At 43.7% G+C, this 19,320-nt stretch overlaps 2 protein-coding genes across 14 annotated transcripts in view; one reads left to right on the top strand and one right to left on the bottom strand.

Moving 5' to 3' along the window:
* IMPACT (impact RWD domain protein) overlaps positions 1-6,090 on the bottom strand; it is a 44,519-nt gene extending 38,429 nt beyond the window's left edge. Inside the window, exons 1-3 of one of the 9 annotated variants that reach the window (XM_053242973.1) lie at positions 5,943-5,995; positions 3,283-3,338; positions 2,009-2,123 (exon numbers count right to left, since the gene is read on the bottom strand). In XM_053242973.1, the coding sequence (XP_053098948.1) occupies positions 2,009-2,040 (32 nt within the window). In that variant the 5' untranslated portion in view covers positions 2,041-2,123; positions 3,283-3,338; positions 5,943-5,995. Of the gene's footprint in view, positions 1-2,008; positions 2,124-3,282; positions 3,339-5,942 lie in introns of those variants that run through there. The other 8 variants (XR_008305587.1, XM_053242972.1, XM_053242970.1 and 5 more) reach the window with 8 other exon arrangements.
* A 109-nt stretch (positions 6,091-6,199) lies between these two features.
* The window catches only part of OSBPL1A (oxysterol binding protein like 1A), a 127,298-nt gene continuing 114,177 nt past the window's right edge, over positions 6,200-19,320 (top strand). For 2 of the 5 annotated variants that reach the window (XR_008305586.1, XM_053242967.1), the window contains exon 1: positions 18,686-18,817. The gene's annotated coding sequence lies outside the window, so the exon portion shown is untranslated. Of the gene's footprint in view, positions 6,218-18,685; positions 18,818-19,320 lie in introns of those variants that run through there. The other 3 variants (XM_053242966.1, XM_053242963.1, XM_053242965.1) reach the window with 2 other exon arrangements.

The following is a 19,320-nucleotide window of genomic DNA, read 5'->3' as shown; positions in this document are numbered from 1 at the left end:
ACACTACAAAAGAAAGAGGAAAAAGTCAACCAAGATATCATCTAAAAGCCAAGGACCATTAACTTGGAGGCTTTAGTATTTGCTTGGGAGTTATGATACTGCACAACGCATCAGAGGGTTGAAATTACAGAAGTTGTTTTTTAAATTATCAAAGCAATACGATTACCTGTGAACAAGTTTTGAGAAAACTTTTCACAAGTTTCTCTCTTTAACTATCTTGTCCTTAGAAACACACTTAATTCTCAATCAAAGAGAAAATACATGCCAATCTGGATATTTTAAAAAGTGAACAGTCAGCCGTGGATAAATTGTAAACTGCCCTGAGCCATTTTTGAAGGGTGGTATATAAATCAAATAAATAAAGAAGTAAGTAAATAAAATAAATAAATAAATAAATAGGCTAGATTGTTTGACCATTAATATCACCATTAAGAACGTCCTGAAATGCAGGACATCTGAAGCTTTTATTGATATAGAGATAAAGTCATTGAGAAAATATAATAAGAACAGCCCTACTGGGTCTGGCCCAAGGCCTATCAAGTCCAGCATCCTGTTCACACAGTGGCCCACCAGATGCCTCCGAGAAGCCCACAGGCAAGAGGTGAGGGCATGCCCTCTCTTGCTGTTGCTTGCCTCCAACTGGTACTTGCCTCTGAGGCTGGAGGTGGCCTATAGCTACCAGACTAGTAGCCACTGATAGACCTGTCCTCCATGAATTTGTCTAAGCTCCTTTTAAAGCCATCCATGCCGGGGCGTAACAAGGCTGGAATGGGCACAGAGACAAAATTTTAAAATGGGCCCCTCGCTGATACACACACTTCACAATATATAGTCATGTGACTTGCCTCTGGGGGCCCCCTCGAGTCGTGGGGGCCCCCAGGCAGCCACCTCCCCTTGCCTAATAATAGTTACGCCCCTGATCCAAGCTAGTGGCCATCACTGCATCCCATGGCAGATAAAATTAAGTGCTGTGTGAAAAAAGTACTTCCTTTTGATGATCGTAAATTTCCTGGCAAACAGATTCATGAGATGACTCCTGGTTCTAGTGTGGTGAGAGGGCGGGGGGAAATTTCTCTGTCCACTCTCTCTACTCTGTGCATAATTTTATATGCTCTGGAAAGCTCTCCCAATGAATGTCCACTCTTTGATATCTGTAGCTGCTTTTAAAAGACAACTAAAGACCTTTTTATTTGTTCAGGCTTTTACCTCTTAGGGGCTCCTGAATGTTTTGGGGTGTTTTTTCTGGGGGGGTATGGTTTTTATTGTTTAACTGATGTTAAGGTTTTAAATGTGATTTTTTATGGAGTTTTACTGTATTTTAACTTTTGCAAACCACCTTGGGATTAGGGATATGCAGTTTGCCATCAAGAAGGTTTGCTTGGAGCCAGTTCAGAGGATTATAAGTTAAAAAAAAAAATCCCCCAGACTCACCACTAGGTCCAGGTCGGCAGTAGCGGGCAGTCTCTGCCTCCTCCCCCTCCCATGCTGGCCTTTTCCTGCTCTAAAAAGGCTGGTTTGACCCGTTTTGGGGTCATTATGGCCCTTCCTCTGGTGGCGGTGGCCATTTTGGAGTCTGCCGCACATGCCCAATGGGCCTCTGCGTGGCCTGGGTCTGCGTGGCCCATTGTTCATTCGCAGCAGCCTCCAAAATGACCGCAGTCACTGGATGAAGAGACAGAATGGCCCGAAGACGGGCCAAAACGTCCCGTTTTAGAGGGGGAGAAGCCTGGGATCGGGAGATGGCAGAGATACACACACCCGGTGGTAAGTCTGAGGAAAATAAATAAATAAAATTTTAAACTTATAACCCTCGAACTGGCTTGAATTTGAAACAAGCCCGGGGTATGTTCAGGGGGCACAAAACCAAACATGCCCAGTTCAGTTCAAGTCTAGTCTTGAACTGAACTGGGCAAACCGGTTTTGTACACACTCCTTCTTGGGATGTCTTATGAAAGGCAGTATAAAAACTGAACAAACATACACCTCCATTATGTCTCCCCATACTCACCTCTTTTCCAAACTAAAAAGCCCAGATGCCATAGCCTTGCCTCATAAGGAAGGTGCTCCAGACCCTTGATCACCTTGGTTGCTCTCTTCTGCACCTTTTCCAGTTCTACAATGTCCTTAAGATATGGTGACCAGAACTTTAATACTCCAAATGTGGCCACACATTAATAGATTTGTATAAAAGTGCATTATAATATTAGCATTTTTATTTTCAATCCCTTCCTAATGATCCCTAGCACGAAATTTGCCTTTTTTCATAGCTGCCAAGCACTGAGACAATACTTTCAATGGGCTGTCCACTACGACCCCAAGATCATAGTGGCCTGGTCAGTCACTGACCCCTGCTAACTTGGCAAAGAGGCACCTTTTAACGTGGCGATTCTCTTTATTTAGCAAGGGGAGAGTAACTGGCCCTATCCACCCCCAGCACAGTACTTCCTGTCTATCCTGTGGTTCATTTTAGATTGTCAGCCCTTTGAGGACAGGAATCCATCTTATCTATATAATTAATTCTCTTTGCCGGCATGTGTGTCCAGGATTTGGGGGTGGAACTCTCGTGACACGCTGCGAGAGTTCCGGTGAGAGGCCTGGCAGAGTGAGGAGGAGGAGAGGGGGAAGAAAGTGGCGGTGGCGTCCGGCCAGAGGAGGGGGGAAATAAAAGCAGCGGCAGCAGGCGGGTGGGGGTGGGAGAAAAGCAGCAGTGGCGGTGGCCGGCTGGCGAGCGGGGGAGAGAGAGAAAAGTGGTGGCGGGTGGGCAGATGGGGGGAGAGAAAAGCCGTGGCAGCGGCAGGCGGACAGGGGAGGGAGAGAAAAGTGGTGGCAGGTGGGCGGATGGGGGGAGAGAAAAGCTGCGGCAGCGGCAGGCAGACGGGAGGGAGGGGAAAAACTGCGACGGTGGGTGAGCGGCAGGGCCCTTCTTGGCCACCCGCTGAGGCTCTGTGGGGGGGAGGAATGGGAGGGGAGGAGGGCTAAAGGGAAGGGGAAGAGAGGAGAGACCCGGGGCCGGGGCAGGAGGAAGAGGGAGGGGGAAACAGCCGGCCCCAAAGTGCCACACAGATGTTCTGTGCAGGGTCGGCTAGTTTATCTATTATTTCTCTGTGTAAACCGCCCTGAGCCATTTTTGGAAGGGCGGTATAGAAATCGAATGAATGAATGAATGAATGGACTGCTCAGACCCCATCATTGTATCTGTGAATTTGCGTTTTTTTGCCCCAATATGCATCACTTTACACTTGCTTAGGTTTGATGAAATTTACCATTTTATCACCCACTCACCCAGTTTATAGAGATCCTTTTGGAGCTCCTCACAATTTGTTTTGGATTTCACTACCCTGAATAGTAAATAAATAAATTACCTGTTTATATTTCAAAGGCACAGGGTTAAACTTAGAACAAGTTAAAAAGGCAGACAAGTCTATTATGGGCAAGTCATTGCCTCCCATCACTATGAAGGCTAACACTCTAACACAGCAGCAACCTAGGGATCCACAAACCTAGGCTTAGCTCACTAGCCAGCCAATATTTATGGTTGCCACTAATCCCCTCTCTTTCTTTGGATCCTTTTCTGGAACACATGCAAAGGGAAGCAGGACTTCTGCCATTTGCACTGGAAGATGGAGATGCTAAGAAGTAGTGGGAGCCATCTCCAACTGCTCAGAAAGAATCCCTATCTCCTCACCAATGACATTGGAAATGACACCTTTGGTGAGGAGATCTTTGTGGTGCTGGGAGTCCTACTTGTCAGAGGGCTTGCTTGGGGCATTCAGCAGTGGTTGAGTTGGCAAGTAGATCTGTAGGTGCCTGGAGCAATAGCATACAAATGCAACATCAGGCAGGGGCGTAGCTAGGGGCGAGGAGGCCCGTGTTCATCCCTCTCTCTGGCAGCCCCCCAGAATGTGGGAGATAATGAAGAAAATAGGGAAGAAATTGAGCTGGAGGGCCCTCAGGAGCTGGGGGCCCTCACGAGCTGGGGGCCCGTGTTCTTTGAACCCTTTCGCTCAGTTATAGCTATGCCCCGGTATATATAATGGTTCTTAGGAGAGGAGAGCTAGTCTTGTGGCAGCAAGCATGACTTGTTCCCTTAGTGAAGCAGAGTTTGCCCTAGTTGCATATGAATGGGAGACTAGAACGATGAGCACTGGAAGATATTCCCCTCAGGAGGTGGAGCCGCTCTGGGAAGAGCAGAAGGTTCAAGTTTCCTCCCTGGCTTCTCCAAGATAGGGCTGAGAGAGATTCCTGCCTGCAACCTTGGAGAAGCTGCTGGCAATCTGTGAAGACAATACTGAGCTAAATAGACCAATGGTCTGACTCAGTATATGGCAGCTTCCTATGTCCCTAGCTAGATCAATAATTACAGCTTCATAAAGTATATTGAAGTTTGAAAAATGAAGACTCCATAGTTCCAGAATATGAACAGGCCTTAATTATGGCTGAGCACTGCTCACACAGAACAGATATCCTCTCCCAACACAATACTTTCCTGTATAGGGACACTTTTGAAATTATTCTTATTAAGGAATATACATGGAAAGAAGTATATCATTCTTTAAAATCCATAGAGTTTTAAAAAACAATTATGTAGGAAGATTATATACATCTTTTCATGAGAGATCTTTCCAGAAAAATACATTCATATCTGTTTCACTTGGGAATAATTTCAAAAGCTCTTCTGTGCTGGAAAATATTATCATCTCCAGATTACTACGTTGCTGTTGTTTAAATTACCGACCTACTAGTCCTGATCATCAAACAGGGTGGTTTTTCTATCCAATTGCATCAAGGCTAATAAGATAAACAGGTATGCAAGAAAGTACAGCTCTTTATTTCAGCAGCCTTGTTACTTTAGACCCAACACTGGCAACAATTTTCTGTTTATACATTATGTCATCTACCAAATTACTTATTAATATTTATCATTAAAATAGCACTTCACATACATCATCACAGTAATCCTTACAACAATCCTGTAAGGTAGGTCAGAACTAAGATCACCATTGGAGGATTGAAACTGAGAGAGAGAACAGTTACCCAAGACTATTCAGTCAGTACATGACAGAGGCAATATTGATTCAGAGTTCACACTCTTTGCCACTATGCCAGCTCAGATTATAGATAATGAGAGTATGTTTTGGTGTTTTTCCCCCTCTCCACTGAGAGAGAAGGAAGACAAACCAGTCATCAAGGCCACCATGGGATCATCCCTACTAAATGAACAGAAGAGGTGCCTTTTAAAAGTGGTGATTCTCTTTATGTAGCGGGGGAGAGCATCCCCAGCACAGCATCCCTGCAGTGGCTGTTGCCTATCCTGTTTCTTTTTTAGATTGTGAGCCCTTTGGGGACAGGGAGCCTATTTCTATCTATCTATCCATCCATCCATCCATCCCACTTTGGGAACATTTGTTGAAAAGCGGTATATAAATATTTGTCATTGAATCTCTAGGACAAACAGAATGGGATTCCACATTTACAAAACTTTGTGCAACACAGTACCTCAGATTTTATGGAGTTCATCACAGGACATGGAGATGACCACTGGCTTAGATAACTTTTAAATGGGGATAAGGAAAATTCATGAAGAGTATCATTGTCTATGAGCCACAGAGGCAAGCAGCAGCAGAGGGCGGTTGCCTTCAGTCCCTACTGTGGGTTTCCTCACAGCAGAAGCACCTCATTGGCACTGCTAGAAACAAGATGCTAGACCTGATGGAGCTTTTGTCTGTCTGACCGACTCCGCAAAGCTGTGTTTTTGTTCTTAAGGTATGTGAACATACGCCACCTCCAAGCCCTAAGCAAGTGAATGCAAAGCGCCTCATTTCCATAATTAACTCTTTCCATCCCCTCCTATCAATCTGAAGCAAGCGCTCGCATAAAAGGCATGGAAATCATTCTCCACAATCAACCTCTGCTTTCTCAGCAGCAGGGAGCCACGTATTCACCTGTCTTTCGGCCGTTTCCGGGTCATTCGCCGCCATTGAGGCGCAGGAAGACAGGGCTGGGCTGATCCCCCCGGAAAACTCGAGACAGAGACCTCGGCGGAGGTATAAAAAGGCAAACCAACGAGAGCATGCGCAAGAAAGAACGTTACGCATGCGCCCTATCAACACTGAAGCCGTTGCCCGTCTCAGGCGACCCCTCTTGACCTCTCCTTTTAAAGATAAAAGCGGGGCGTGGGGCGGATAAAAGAAGCGCGATCGCGGAGAAACTGTCGGAGGTCTGGGATATTCACAGCTCTGATAATCAGAGGGGACTGGGAACAGAGAGAGGGTGAAGTAAAAAGGAGGAAGCTTAAAGACGAATGGGAAATAGAACTGTGAAGTAAAAGAGTTACAGATGCAGGCAGGGATTCACCATCCACAATAACCATTGTGCCCAGGGATCATGGGAGTTGTAGGCTTAACAGCATATGGGGACCCAAGTTTGAGAACCCTTCAGATACCGTATCCTTTGCTGACACAGTTTCTGGAGCTATAGGTATAGAAATGCCTTTGAAGTACACAAAATCTTTAACCTCAATGCCAGTGTTATGGTAGACTGATTGATTAAGTGCCGTCAAGTTGGTGTTGACTCTTAGCGACCACAATACATAGATTCTCTCCAGGATGATCTGTCTTCAACTTGGCCTTTTAAGGTCTCACAGTGATGCATTCATTGCTGTCGTAATCGAGTCCATCCACCTTGCTGCTGGTCGTCCTCTTCTTCTCTTTCCTTCAACTTTCCCCCAGCAGTATGATAGTTTGAGCCTGGTCATGATAGAGAAACTGTAAAAAAAAAAGCATTGGTGTCATTTGATAAACTGGCATGAGTACTTTTTTCTGTAAGCAATTCTTGTTCAATTTGTTGTAAGTAACCTTGAGGATTTTATATCTATCTATATATGGAAAGGCTGGGTAATAAATGCCTTAAATAAAGACATTCTAGGTATATGGCTTAAAATCCCTGCTTATTCTTGGCGACAGCCATCAGTGGCAATGAAACCATGCAATCAAGATGATCCATATGATAAAAGCAGCTCTCACATGTTACTAGAGGAGCTGCCCAAACATAAATGTACAGAATCACTGGCCAGCTTAGGACCCAGCCAGGACTTTGTAGAGGCTGTAACTGTATAAACAAACATGTCCACATGTCATAGCTGTATATGTGCAGCCTCTGAAATCTGCGTGGATATGGTGTTGCAAAGAAGAGATGTTGCAGCTGATCTATCACAGTGGCTGCAGGAGCAAAATAGATGTAACAGCAGTCACAGAAAAAATTCTTACCTGTATATATTTTCCTTGTGCTGGTCATCAGATTTAAAGACACATACCTCATGCATTGGGACATTGTCATGTAGTGTTTCCATGTGGCAGAGCACTTATTTGGGTCACTAAATGATGACTCACTAATTCAGTATGTGAATGAACTGGGAGGCATAACTTTAAGCGGGTAAAAACATTTTATCCATGGCCACAATCATGTCTGCTTCCTCCTTGCAGGTGTTGCTCTTATGCAAAAGCACAAGTTTGTACATTGTTCATATAATCTGGGCCTTTATATTATCCCAGGCAACCTGTAAGCCCAGCAACCACCCAAAAATATTCTTGAAAGCAACTGTGGGCTTTTTTTGGCTGTGAGCCAAAGTTGACATGATGCCTGATGAGCCATGGAGAAAGTGCTTACAGGATTCCAACACGCCCTGTCACATTTAAATGCATTTTGCCACACACACCACCACCCCACTCACAAATATTTTATGTCAGCATCAGCAGCTTGAGTAATTGTGCCACAGGTCTGTTAACACTACACATGAAGAGGCCAACTAGGGCCCTACATCGCACGTGCTTAATTTCTAACACAAGGGATACAAGGGCTTCAACCTCTGACAGCCATGCCTTTCCCCCTAGAAGCCATTTTCCCAATTCCAATTCCTTTGGTAATTTCTGTTATCTCCTGAAATAAGACATATCTAGATTCTCAGATTTCTCTAGGAAAAAGAATAGTATTCTTTTTTGAATTTTTGTTCAAAGAACTAAATTAACATCTTACTATCAACAAATATTTCATTGTCTTAATTTTTTTTAATCCAATAAAACAAGAAACTAAACATTTCTTCCCCCATCCCCATTGCTCACTCTTTGAAGGCTAAAATTAGTACATAGTACTATTATTATTTAGTACATATAACTGGTTCATTTGAGAAACTGAATAAAAACATATACTTTTGTATTTGTCTGGTATATCCCAGTTACAGGCTTAGGTTCCAGGTAAGCTATCACTGCCCACAAGTTTTCCATGAAGTGATCCATGTTCTGCCTCTTTTGCCATCCAAATGGAAAACAAAAAAAAGTCTTTTTCACATAAAACTTCTATAAATAATACAATTATCAGCTGTTCTTCATACAATTACAATTGTATGAAGAACTAGCAGCTTATATTTTATTATTTATAGAAGTTTTATGTGAAGAAAAGACTGTTCTTTGTTTTCCACATTTGGATGGCTGCTTTAGTTGAAACTGAAAGCTCAGATATATGAAATATCTGATTATCTGATTTTTTTAAACATTTGTATTCCACTCTTCTTCCAAGGAGCACAGAGCAATGTACATAGTTAAGTTTCTCCTCACAACAACCCTGTGAAGTAGGTTAGGCTGAGAGAGAAGTGACTGAGCCCATTGACACTGATCTATAGTTCAAATATAGGGAGGCATATTAAGAACATAAGAACATAACAACAGCCCTGCTGGATCAGGCCCAAGGCCCATCTAGTCCAGCATCCTGTTTCACACAGTGGCCCACCAGATGCCATTGGGAACCTACAGTCAGGAGTTGAGGGCATGCCCTCTCACCTGCCATTACTCCCCTGCAACTGGTACTCAGAGGCACCCTGCCCTTGAGGCAGGAGGTGGCCTACAGCCCTCCGACTAGTAGCCATTGATAGACCTCTGCTCCATGAAGTCATCCAAACCCCTCTTAAAGCCATCCAGGTTGTTGGCTGTCACCACATCCTGAGGCAGAGCGTTCCACAAGTGGATCACACGTTGTGTGAAAAAGTACTTCCGTTTGTTGGTCCTAGACCTCCTGGCAATCAATTTCATGGAGTGACCCCTGGTTCTAGTCTTGTGTGAGAGGGAAAAGAATCTCTCTCTCTCCACTTCCTCCACACCATGCATGATTTTATAGACCTCTATCATGTCTCCCCGCAGTCGTCTTTTTTCTAAACTAAAAAGCCCCAGTTGTTGTAGTCTTGCCTCATAGGAAAGGTGCTCTAGTCCCCTGATCATCTTGGTTGCCCTTTTCTGTACCTTCTCCAGTTCAACAATGTCCTTTTTAAGATGTGGTGACCAGAACTGTACGCAGTACTCCAAGTGTGGTCGCACCATAGTTTTGTATAAGGGCATTATAATGTTAGCCGTTTTATTTTCAATCCCCTTCCTAATGATCCCTAGCATGGAATTTGCCTTTTTCACAGCTGCCGCACATTGAGTCGACACTTTCAACGAGCTGTCAACCACAACCTCAAGATCCCTCTCCTGGTCCGTCACCGACAGCTCGGATCCCATCAGCATATACTTGAAGTTGGGGTTTTTCATCCCAATGTGCATCACTTTACTTATTCATCACTTTACTTATACATCACTTTACATATTCCCAATACCTCTTCCTATACAAGGTATTGAATGCTGAAGTGCCTTCTGAGAAAATATGCAATACTTTTATAGTCTATGCACACAATTGTGAAAATAGGATGAGGAACGCTATAGCTTCTTCGCAGGGGCGTAACAAGGCTGGAGTGGGCCCAGAGACAAAATTTTAAAATGGGCCCCTCGCTGATACACACACACTCACTTCACATGTGACTTGCCTCTGGGGGGGCCCTCGAGGCGTGGGGGCCCCCAGGCAGCTGCCTCCCCTTGCCTAATAGTAGTTACGCCCCTGCTTCTTTGCAGTTTTACTGAACATGACAGCAGGTTTATAAACCTACAATTAAAAAACATGCAGAGCAAGCTGCATTAAATTTCATGGGATTCATATTTCTGGAGACAGCTAAGAAATGTAGTCTAAAGAGATGGCTGTTTATAGTATTTAAGGTTGTGCTATTAAACACATTTACACTCCCCAAGAGTAGTTTCAGATATACACACTTCTTGTTTGCTATGCTTTCTCATCTCCTCCATGGCAAGATGTACTCTTGAGTTCATACACCTCACCATAGGGGGAGATGCAAACTATGAATGATATCCTGACTAAATTTACTGGAGGAAGTTCTACTGAAATATTTAAACTGTTCCCTGAGTAGGTATGTGCCAAAACGTAATTCAGTGTCTGAATCGCAGCACAATCCCTTTAAAATCGAGGGCTTCCACAGCCCCTTTAACAAGGAGAAAAGCAAGTTCATACCTGCTCCTCCACTCACCACCACTTCCATTATCGTGGTGCTCCCCCACCCCAGCCATGATTGCACGCCAGCGGGGTGTCTTCCAGCTGCCCCTGCCTGACACTGGCATGCACATGGCCTCCGTGGTAGTTATTTGTGTGGTCAGTAACTATGCTGATTATGCAAAGGACCACCACATATGCGTAGAGTACATGTGCATGCCAGCTGGTGCACGATAGTAGCTGGGGCGGGGGAGCGCTGCAATAATGGAAGTGGTGGCGAGTGGAGTAGCAGCACGTATGGACCTGCTTTCCTCTGTGTTAAAGGGGCTCGGTTTTAAAAGGATCGTGCTGTGATTCGGACACTGAATCACGTTTCGAGCACATCCCTATCCCTGAGTATTAGTTAGTTAGTTTTTTTATTGCAGCCGTAGGCCAAACAGAAACAAAAGTGACAATAACACAACCATTCAGAATTACAGTAAGTAGAGTAAATATAACTATACATATACAGATAAACTAAAACTACCATAAAATCAAATGCTTAATCGGGTCATAGTGTTTGAAGTGGGTGATCAAGCTTTTAGAGATCACCTGCCCCTTCTTTTTTGCCTTGATGTACCATGATCTAGGGAAGACTGTTTTATTCCTTGCTCAGTTGAATCCTTCCCTACTAAAACGGGATGGAAGGTAAAATGATCATCTGATGTGGAAAGGGCATTGAATACCTTGTATTCCTCTGCAGCTGGCATATAACTCTGTCATGCAGGCCCCGCCAGGAGTGCTAGCAATCTCCTGTTATGAGAAGCTTGAGGATGAGGTCTCGCAAAATATCTTGACTACAGGTAAACTGCACTCTTCTAAGAGAGGTAGGATGAACGACTCTAATGAGTGGTTCAACTTTCTGTGCAGGGATTTGCTTGCCAGGCTGAGGGGCATATATAGGGAATATAGAGCTGGTTCCAACCAAGTGCTTCCTCCAGAATATTGTACAACCAAGAAAGCTTATAAAAATGTGTGAGGTCTGCCAAGTCCCAGGCACAGGAAAATATCTGGAGGAGATTAATTTTGGCCACTCACAATAAAGACAGTGGTGCCTTCTGGCACATTATTTCAGGTTCTACCTATCCTTGAGTGCTTTCTGCGGTTCCCACCCATGGTTGGGGCGCCCATTTTCATGCTCTCTTCAATGGAGCTTCGGCCACTTTGGGTAGGGGTGCGCCTTGGGGCGCCCTTGTGGCCACCTCTTACATCGGATGATATAGTTAATCTAGTTAAGGGTCTAAAGAAAAGGAAAGTGCCTGGTTCTGATCTCATTTTCCCAAAGACAGTATTAGGCAACCTTGATTGGTGGGCTCATGTCCTAGCCAGTTTGTTTACCACGATTAATAACACAGGTGTAATTTCCTCCTCCTGGAGTGAGGCCATTGTGGTTCCAATCTATAAACATGGCTCTCACCCCGCCCCTTCCAACCATAGACCCATTAGCTTGTTATTGGTGATAGGCAAACTTTACAGCTGCTATCTTCTGGATAAGCTGCAGGGTTGGATGTTGGAGCATCATATTTTAGGACCCGAGCTGGCCATTCGACGCTAGATCACTGAATGGTATTATACCATTTAGCATGCACGTACACAAAGGCCTCTAAAGGTAAACTCTTTGTCATATTCATAGACTTGCGAGCTGCTTTTGATTCCATACCAAGAGAGCTACTATGGGCTAAACTTAGTGAAACAGCTATTGATAAAAGGCTCTTATTCCTAATCAGACAACTTTATGCCAACTCCACAATCCAAGTTAGATATGATCCCTCAGGGGCTTTAACTGAGCATATTCCTACCACCCGAGGAGTCAGACAAGGTTGTCTGCTGGCACCTGCACAGTTTAATTTATTTATTAATGACCTGGTTCAGGTTTTGGGAAAGGTGGATGCCCATCTAAATTGGCAGATTTACGAGTACACAACGAGTACATCCTGTTACGAGTACAGGGTGTTGTTATATGCTGATGACACTGTGCTTTTATCTCAGTCTCGGCTTGGTTTAATGAAACTTTTGGAGGCGTTTGCCTACTATTGTAATACAGATAAACTTTCCATTAACTTTGAGAAATCAAAGGTCTTGGTGTTTTCGAGTTCTAGGAAAGTTTATAAATGGAGGATCAACCAGACCAGTATAGAAAAGGCCACCAAGCTCAAATATCTTGGGATTTATTTTCAATCAAATCTGAACTGGAAATCGCAGCGGCTACATGCTATCTTCCTGGTTTGTAACACACTATATGCCTTTTTGCGCTTTTTTAATGGAAAAGGCAGCCAATTTATACCTATGGCCTTGCGAGTGTTTCAAGCCAAGATTGTGGCTCAAATGCTCTTTGGAGTCGCTATCTAGATCCAAGGGGTCTATCCGGATATCAAATTGATCCAGTCTAGATTCCTTAGAGCTATTTTTATAGAGTCCTCAAATGTGTTTCTTATGCTGCATTATGTTTGGAGACCAGTTCCTATCCAATCTCCTGTTTAGCTTGGGGGGCCTCATTGATACACTAGCTTAAACTTTGTTTGGACCCTCAGCGACCTCTATACGTCCAATGTATATGGAGAGACACCTTCCCTAACCCATGGTCACCAATAAAATGTTGGGCATGGGGCTTTCTCCTTCTTACATTTTTCCCCTGGGATTTGCAAAGGCGAAGGCTATTGTCATTCAGCATCTACTGTCCCTGAGTAAGTACTATTGAGAAACTCAGTCAGGATCCCAGCCATTCTATTTTGGATGTGATAGAGGAACTTAGAAAACACTAAGTATGTGAGGCAATCTTGCACTTCCCTTTCTCTCTTGAACACATGAAACAGAAAGTGAGAGACAACCTTACACTTCCATCTCTTTCTCCAAACCAATAAAGCTATTCTTAAAGGTAGTTCACATAGGAGGAAGTTCCCATGTGACCATCTTGGAAGACTGCTAGACTCAAGTCAAAGTATGATTCCTATAAACCTTGTCTCCACGAGAGTGGCTTATGCACAGCTCTCCCAAGTCTTGTGAAAGTAACAGCTCAGTAAACTGGCTGCACAAGTTCAGCACTGAAGGAACCAAAGCAACTGTAATTCTCAGGAGGTTGAGGTCTCCACACCACCCTGAAAAACAATCTCCTTATCAGCAGCCACAATAGTTAAAATTGGTTTTACAGCACAGTCCTATGTATGGAAGCAGTAAGTCCCATTGTGTTCAACGGGGCTTACTTCCTAGTAATCAAGTTTTTAAGTGCAGCCTAACGTTTATACTGTAAAATGCATGTGTAGCACAATCCTTTTAGGCCTGTGCAAAGAGTTGGTCTCAAAGCCAAATCATTTGTACCTTACCTGTAGCTGTGCTTACTTCTGCACAGAGCAGTCCTCTGCACAGCATAAGGGAGGCTGTAAAAAGGACCCACAGCCACAGAGCTCAATGAGGAAAGCATTAGGAACCACTGTGTTTTTCAGCACTCCATGTGTGCTGTCCGTTACTGCTATGGGGTCACTGGGACTGCCTGTAGATTTAAGGGCCCTCCCTGGTGCTGTGCAGAGGACAACTCTGCATGGAGGTAAGTACTGGGAACAGCTGCCTCTGCATGGGATCAGGGGCAAGGTGTAATTGATTCAGCTTCAATGCCAAATGTTTGCACAGGCCTAAATCCTCAGCATATCTATTTAGAAGTAAATTCCATTTCACTCAAGTTGAGTTGAATGAGACTCCTACATAAGTGTGTACAGTATTGTAGTTTGAGAACACTCCAAGCCAAACAGATTTACAGCCTAAACCTAATTAGACACACCATTGAGATCAATGGACTTAGTCACAACTAACTCCATACAGGCTGTTCTTGACACAGTCTCATTCATTTAACAATATTAATATTTAACTTAATTAAGGATTAAAATTGCAGCCTGCAATTATTTATTTAGAATTGTAAACAGACAATAGGTACAGTATGTGTTAAAAATGCCTGATTCCATCAGATGTCAAGTTTGTGGTGAGTGTAAAGATAGTGGAACCATGCAAGCAACAGCTGATTTGGGCATGATTTTATGAGATCATGGAGTTAACATGTGATCTATCTATATCACAATTCTATGTCAAACATCACAGCACACCTTTCTGTTTCTTTTGTACTCAATCCTACCATTGATCATCACAAACTACAATATACAAATTCTTCTATTATCTTCGTTTGTTTAAACATCTGGCTGGGTTGCAACTTTCCTTTTATTTGTAAACTCTTTGATGAGCTAGTTGCTACTTAGCTTGAAATATAATACTGCAACTATTCCCTGCTCACTTTTCTAAACTGCTCATAATGTTAACTTCTCTTTTTCTAACCTGAAATATCCTTGTAGGCTGCAGTCTTACGCACACTTACTTGAGAACAAGCCTAACTTAACTCAGTGGGATTTATTTACTTATATTTTTATCCCACTTTCCCTCCAAGGAGCCCAGAATGGCATGCTTGCTTATTTATTTATTTATTTATTTATTTATTTAGTCGATTTTTATACCGCCCTTCCGAGCTGGCTCAGGGCAGTTTACAATTAAAAAACAGAAATCATTAAAAACAATTAAAACAGAAATACAAATATAAACACCAATTTTAAAACAGCTAAAAAAACAATTAAACTATCAAAACAATTAAAACCCTGAAAACCAGGTTAACATTAAAACAATTAAAACTAATTAAAAACCCTGAAAGGCCAGGCCAAACAGATGGGTTTTAAGGGCTCTCTTGAAGGACAGTAAAGAATTAAGATTACGAATTTCTGCTGGGAGTGCATTCCACAGCCCAGGAGCAGCTACAGAGAAGGCCCGCCTCTGAGTCGCCACCAAACGAACCGGTGGTCACTGGAGACGGACCTCCCCAGATGACCTTAACGTGCAGTGGGGATCATATAAAAATATTCCCATTCTCTCTCACAATTACGTATTTTAGGTTGGAACATACTGACTGGCCCAAGGTAAACTTACCTCCAAGTATTAGTATGGCACTTTGGAACAGATGAACAGGCAAGCATGAGAGAGAGAGACAGCAGCTGCCTGAGTAAAAAGATTTTTTGTGGAAAAAGCATTGCCTGAGATATAAAGAGATATCAGTTAATATTTGCCCATGAGGAAGAGGGGTTACCTCGAAACTGGCTCAGAACCCGGGTGCCTGTCGGCACTGGCACATCTACAGAGTGTTTCCAGAATTACAGAGCATTACCAGCCATTTCAACTTGACACTTTTATTATTTATTATTATTTTGTTGTTGTTTACACAGTCAGACAGGTGTTATTGACTAGTTTGTTTTATCCAGACATCGAGTCCTTCCCAAGGACCTGGGATGGCTGAATTTTATTATCAGTGTTGTTGCCGTTATTATAGATATCGTCGCAGAATATAGGCTGTTCCCAGTAATGTTGCTTTTTGTAATTGGCCGATGGTGATTTTTGTGGCCCCTATGGTGTTGAGGTGCTCTTCAAGTTGTTTTGGAATTGCACCTAGGGCGCCAATTACGACTGGGATTATTTTGGTCTTCTTCTGCCACAGTAGGGATGTGCACGGAACCACGCGGCGCGGTCCGGCACTGAGAGGGGGTCTACCTTTAAGGGTGGGGGGGTAGAACTTACCCCTCCCGCCGCTCTTCCCCCTCCGGCGCTGCAGTTTCAAGCGAAGTTTTTGGGGCGGCAGTGTTCCTCGCTGCCGCCCCTGCCCCCATCGTTGCCCGGAAGTCTCCGTAAGAGCAGCATGCTCAACATGGTCTCCGAACCGGTTCGTGCACATCCCTATGCCACAGCCTTTCAATTTCAATTTGTAGATCTTTGTATTTGGTTATTTTTTCTATTTCTTTTTCTTCTATTCTGCTATCCCCTGGTATTGCTATGTCAATTATTTTAACTTGTTTTTCTTTCTTCTCGACTACAGTGATATCTGGTGTATTGTGTGGCAGATGTTTGTCTGTTTGTAGTCGGAAGTCCCATAATATTTTTGCATCTTCATTTTCTTCAACTTTTTCAATTTTATGGTCCCACCAATCTTTGGCTACAGGTAGCTTGTATTTTTTGCAGATGTTCCAGTGTATCATCCCTGCTACCTTGTCATGCCTTTGTTTGTAGTCAGTCTGTGCAATCATTTTACAAAAGCTGATTAGGTGGTCCACTGTTTCATCTGCTTCTTTACAAAGGCGGCACTTGCTGTTTGTTGTTGATATTGTAGAACAATATCAGACCTCTGAAAAGTATACAGTGTACTGTGCTTGATTGGCCAGCAAACTCGCCTGACCTGACCCCATAGAGAATCTATGGGGCATTGCCAAGAGAAGGATGAGAGACATGAGACCAAACAATGCAGAAGAGCTGAAGGCCGCTAATGAAGCATCCTGGTCTTCCATAACACCTCATCAGTGCCACAGGCTGATAGCATCCATGCCACGCCACATTGAGGCAGTAATTGCTGCAAAAGGGGCCCAAACCAAGTACTGAATACATATGCATGCTTATACTTTTCAGAGGTCCGATATTGTTCTATTCTACAATCCTTGTCTTCTTGGTTCCATGTAATATTCTAATTTTCTGGGATTGTGGATTTGGAGTTTTCATGAGCCTGTACGCCATAATCATCACAATTATAACAAATTAAGGCTTGACTTATCTCGCTTTGTCTGTCTCATGCGTCTGTCTCATATATCAGTTTCACCTTTTAATTTGCATTACTGAAATTAATGGACTTTTGCACGATATTCTAATTTTCCGAGTTTCACCTGTATATCCTTTAATGATGCCAGGGGGCAGGTCTGCTCACAGCATAGACCGCATCGACATGTGTTCATCTAAACTGGCCCTCTGTTCCTCTTTTCCATCTTGCCCAATATCGTCCTTAGGTCAGTAACTAGAATTGTACTTAGGAGGCAGCACATGTTCCAAACCATTCTATTGCCTAGAATTTTATGATGCTATTTCACAATAGCATTCCTGTATTTATCCAGCTGCCCAGCATGTTACCTCCCTTTAACTCACGCTTCCAGTTATCTTTCTAGCATTGCTATGATCTTATAAGCAAATTAATTGTTCTCATTACTTTTACTCTTTTTAAAATAAGGAATACACCCCCACCGATTGTGGAGAATATTGAAATACCTGCTTCAATCAGATGAAGTGCCTCATACAATTTACAAAGCTCATATTAAAATGACTCTACAATACTAGCTATATGTAATTTAGCTGTACTAGCTATATGTACTAGCTACTTATATTGTACTAACTATAGATAATTTACTGTACTGTACTAGCTATATGTAATTTTTCTATATCATTCATCTCTCCAAAACATCTTGAAGAAAAATACCTAGGATATTACATATATTATATATATATTAGTGGAATCTCATAAACCTTTGACGAGGTGGGGTTGGTTAGTAATTTACTGGTTGCATAGGAAAGGAAGCTGAAAGTGAGAAGAAATCAAAAGGTGCATGATGTATAAAATAAACTTACCTGAGTAAATATTTCCAGGACAAAGACTAGCTAGCATCTTAATCTCTCTTGCATATTACTGTGCATTCTACTTGTTTGGCTAGTGATGAAATTGGATTTTTTTCTAGAACAGGTATAATGTTTTTTGGATTTTTTTCTAGAACAGGTATAATGTTTTGCTGAGACTGCTCAGTGGTATATATGACTGAAACGTTTTCATGGAATTCTGGAATTGCACCAGCATGCTTTTTACCTGCCTACTTGTCATTTTGGCTACAATCCTACCGAATATATAATAATGCTGCATTAAGAGTCTTACATCAGCATTATTACAGATGTTTATTTAAGTTCCTTGCAGTTCAAGTATACGCAGAATTAGACGCGCCTAACCTTACAGTGATCAGCAGAGGCTAACCGCACAGGATCGGGCTGCTTTTGACATCCCAGAGCTCGGAAGACCTCTTCTTTGCAATTAAACCCACGCTAACATTAATTCTCGCATCATACTTGAAACATAAAACGGAGACACGTCGCAGCCTTGAACCATTCATTCACAATAAATGGCACTAGAACCTGCACTTTAGAAGAGTAACCCCGGAGCTGCGAGGGTCGGGGGGGCTGTCACGTGAGTCTAGTATTTTCTTTCCCCAAATTGGAACTTTCTAACTCCCAAGGGACGGAAGTCGAGGCACCACTCTTGAGCAACTTGCAGGGCTTGTCCGCTGGGAGGAGCTTCGCCCTTTGCCAACCTCTCGGCTTCTTTCGGGATTTCTCTATCTTGGTAGAGCAGATGAGGAGTGGCTACGAATCCTCCCGGCGGGCGAGGGCCTGCTACACAGTCACGTGCGGGAGGGCGGACTATAAAGGAGCAGGAGGGGGGCGGGACGAAGGGGAGGGTACGCGGAGCGAGTGGTGGCGCCCTTGCAGACAGGATCCTTGGTTGGCCGAAACGGAGACATTACAGCCCCCTGAAACGGTGAGTGGGAGAGGCGTGCGCGGCGGGGCGAAAAGCAAGGAGCTTCAGCATTTGCCGCCATCGTTTGGGTGGGCAGCTGTTGTTCTGGGGAACGGTGGTGTTATTATGGGACGCTCTTTGCTCTCCTCCTTGCTCAGGCTCCTACAGTTGAGCAGGATGCAAAGCCCCAATATGGGGGGCGCCGCCTCAGCCCGTGGGCCGGGCCATGGCAATGGCTAGGAGCACCCGCGCGTCGCCCTAAGTGGAGTGCTGTCGAAGTGACAGACTGCCTCGTCAGCGGCTGGGCTTAAAGGTGGTGGCGCGGCGCACCTCTGGTCCCTCTTACCTTTGCGAAGCCAAAGAGGTCCCCGACACACTTTGCCTAGAAATGAGAAAGCACTTGTACGGGTTCTTGTGTCTGGGGGAACTTCTCCCGAAGAGAGAGAAACATTAGTGTGACTCACGTTAGTCTTTCATGCAAAGTTTGCAAAATAGTCCGGAGACTCTGGGCTGATGACTGCCTT

Source organism: Hemicordylus capensis, chromosome 4 (genome assembly GCF_027244095.1).
Source record: "Hemicordylus capensis ecotype Gifberg chromosome 4, rHemCap1.1.pri, whole genome shotgun sequence".
Classification (NCBI taxonomy): domain Eukaryota; kingdom Metazoa; phylum Chordata; class Lepidosauria; order Squamata; family Cordylidae; genus Hemicordylus; species Hemicordylus capensis.
Note: the sequence above shows the minus strand (reverse complement) of the source record. Positions and strands in the feature narration are given on the sequence as shown.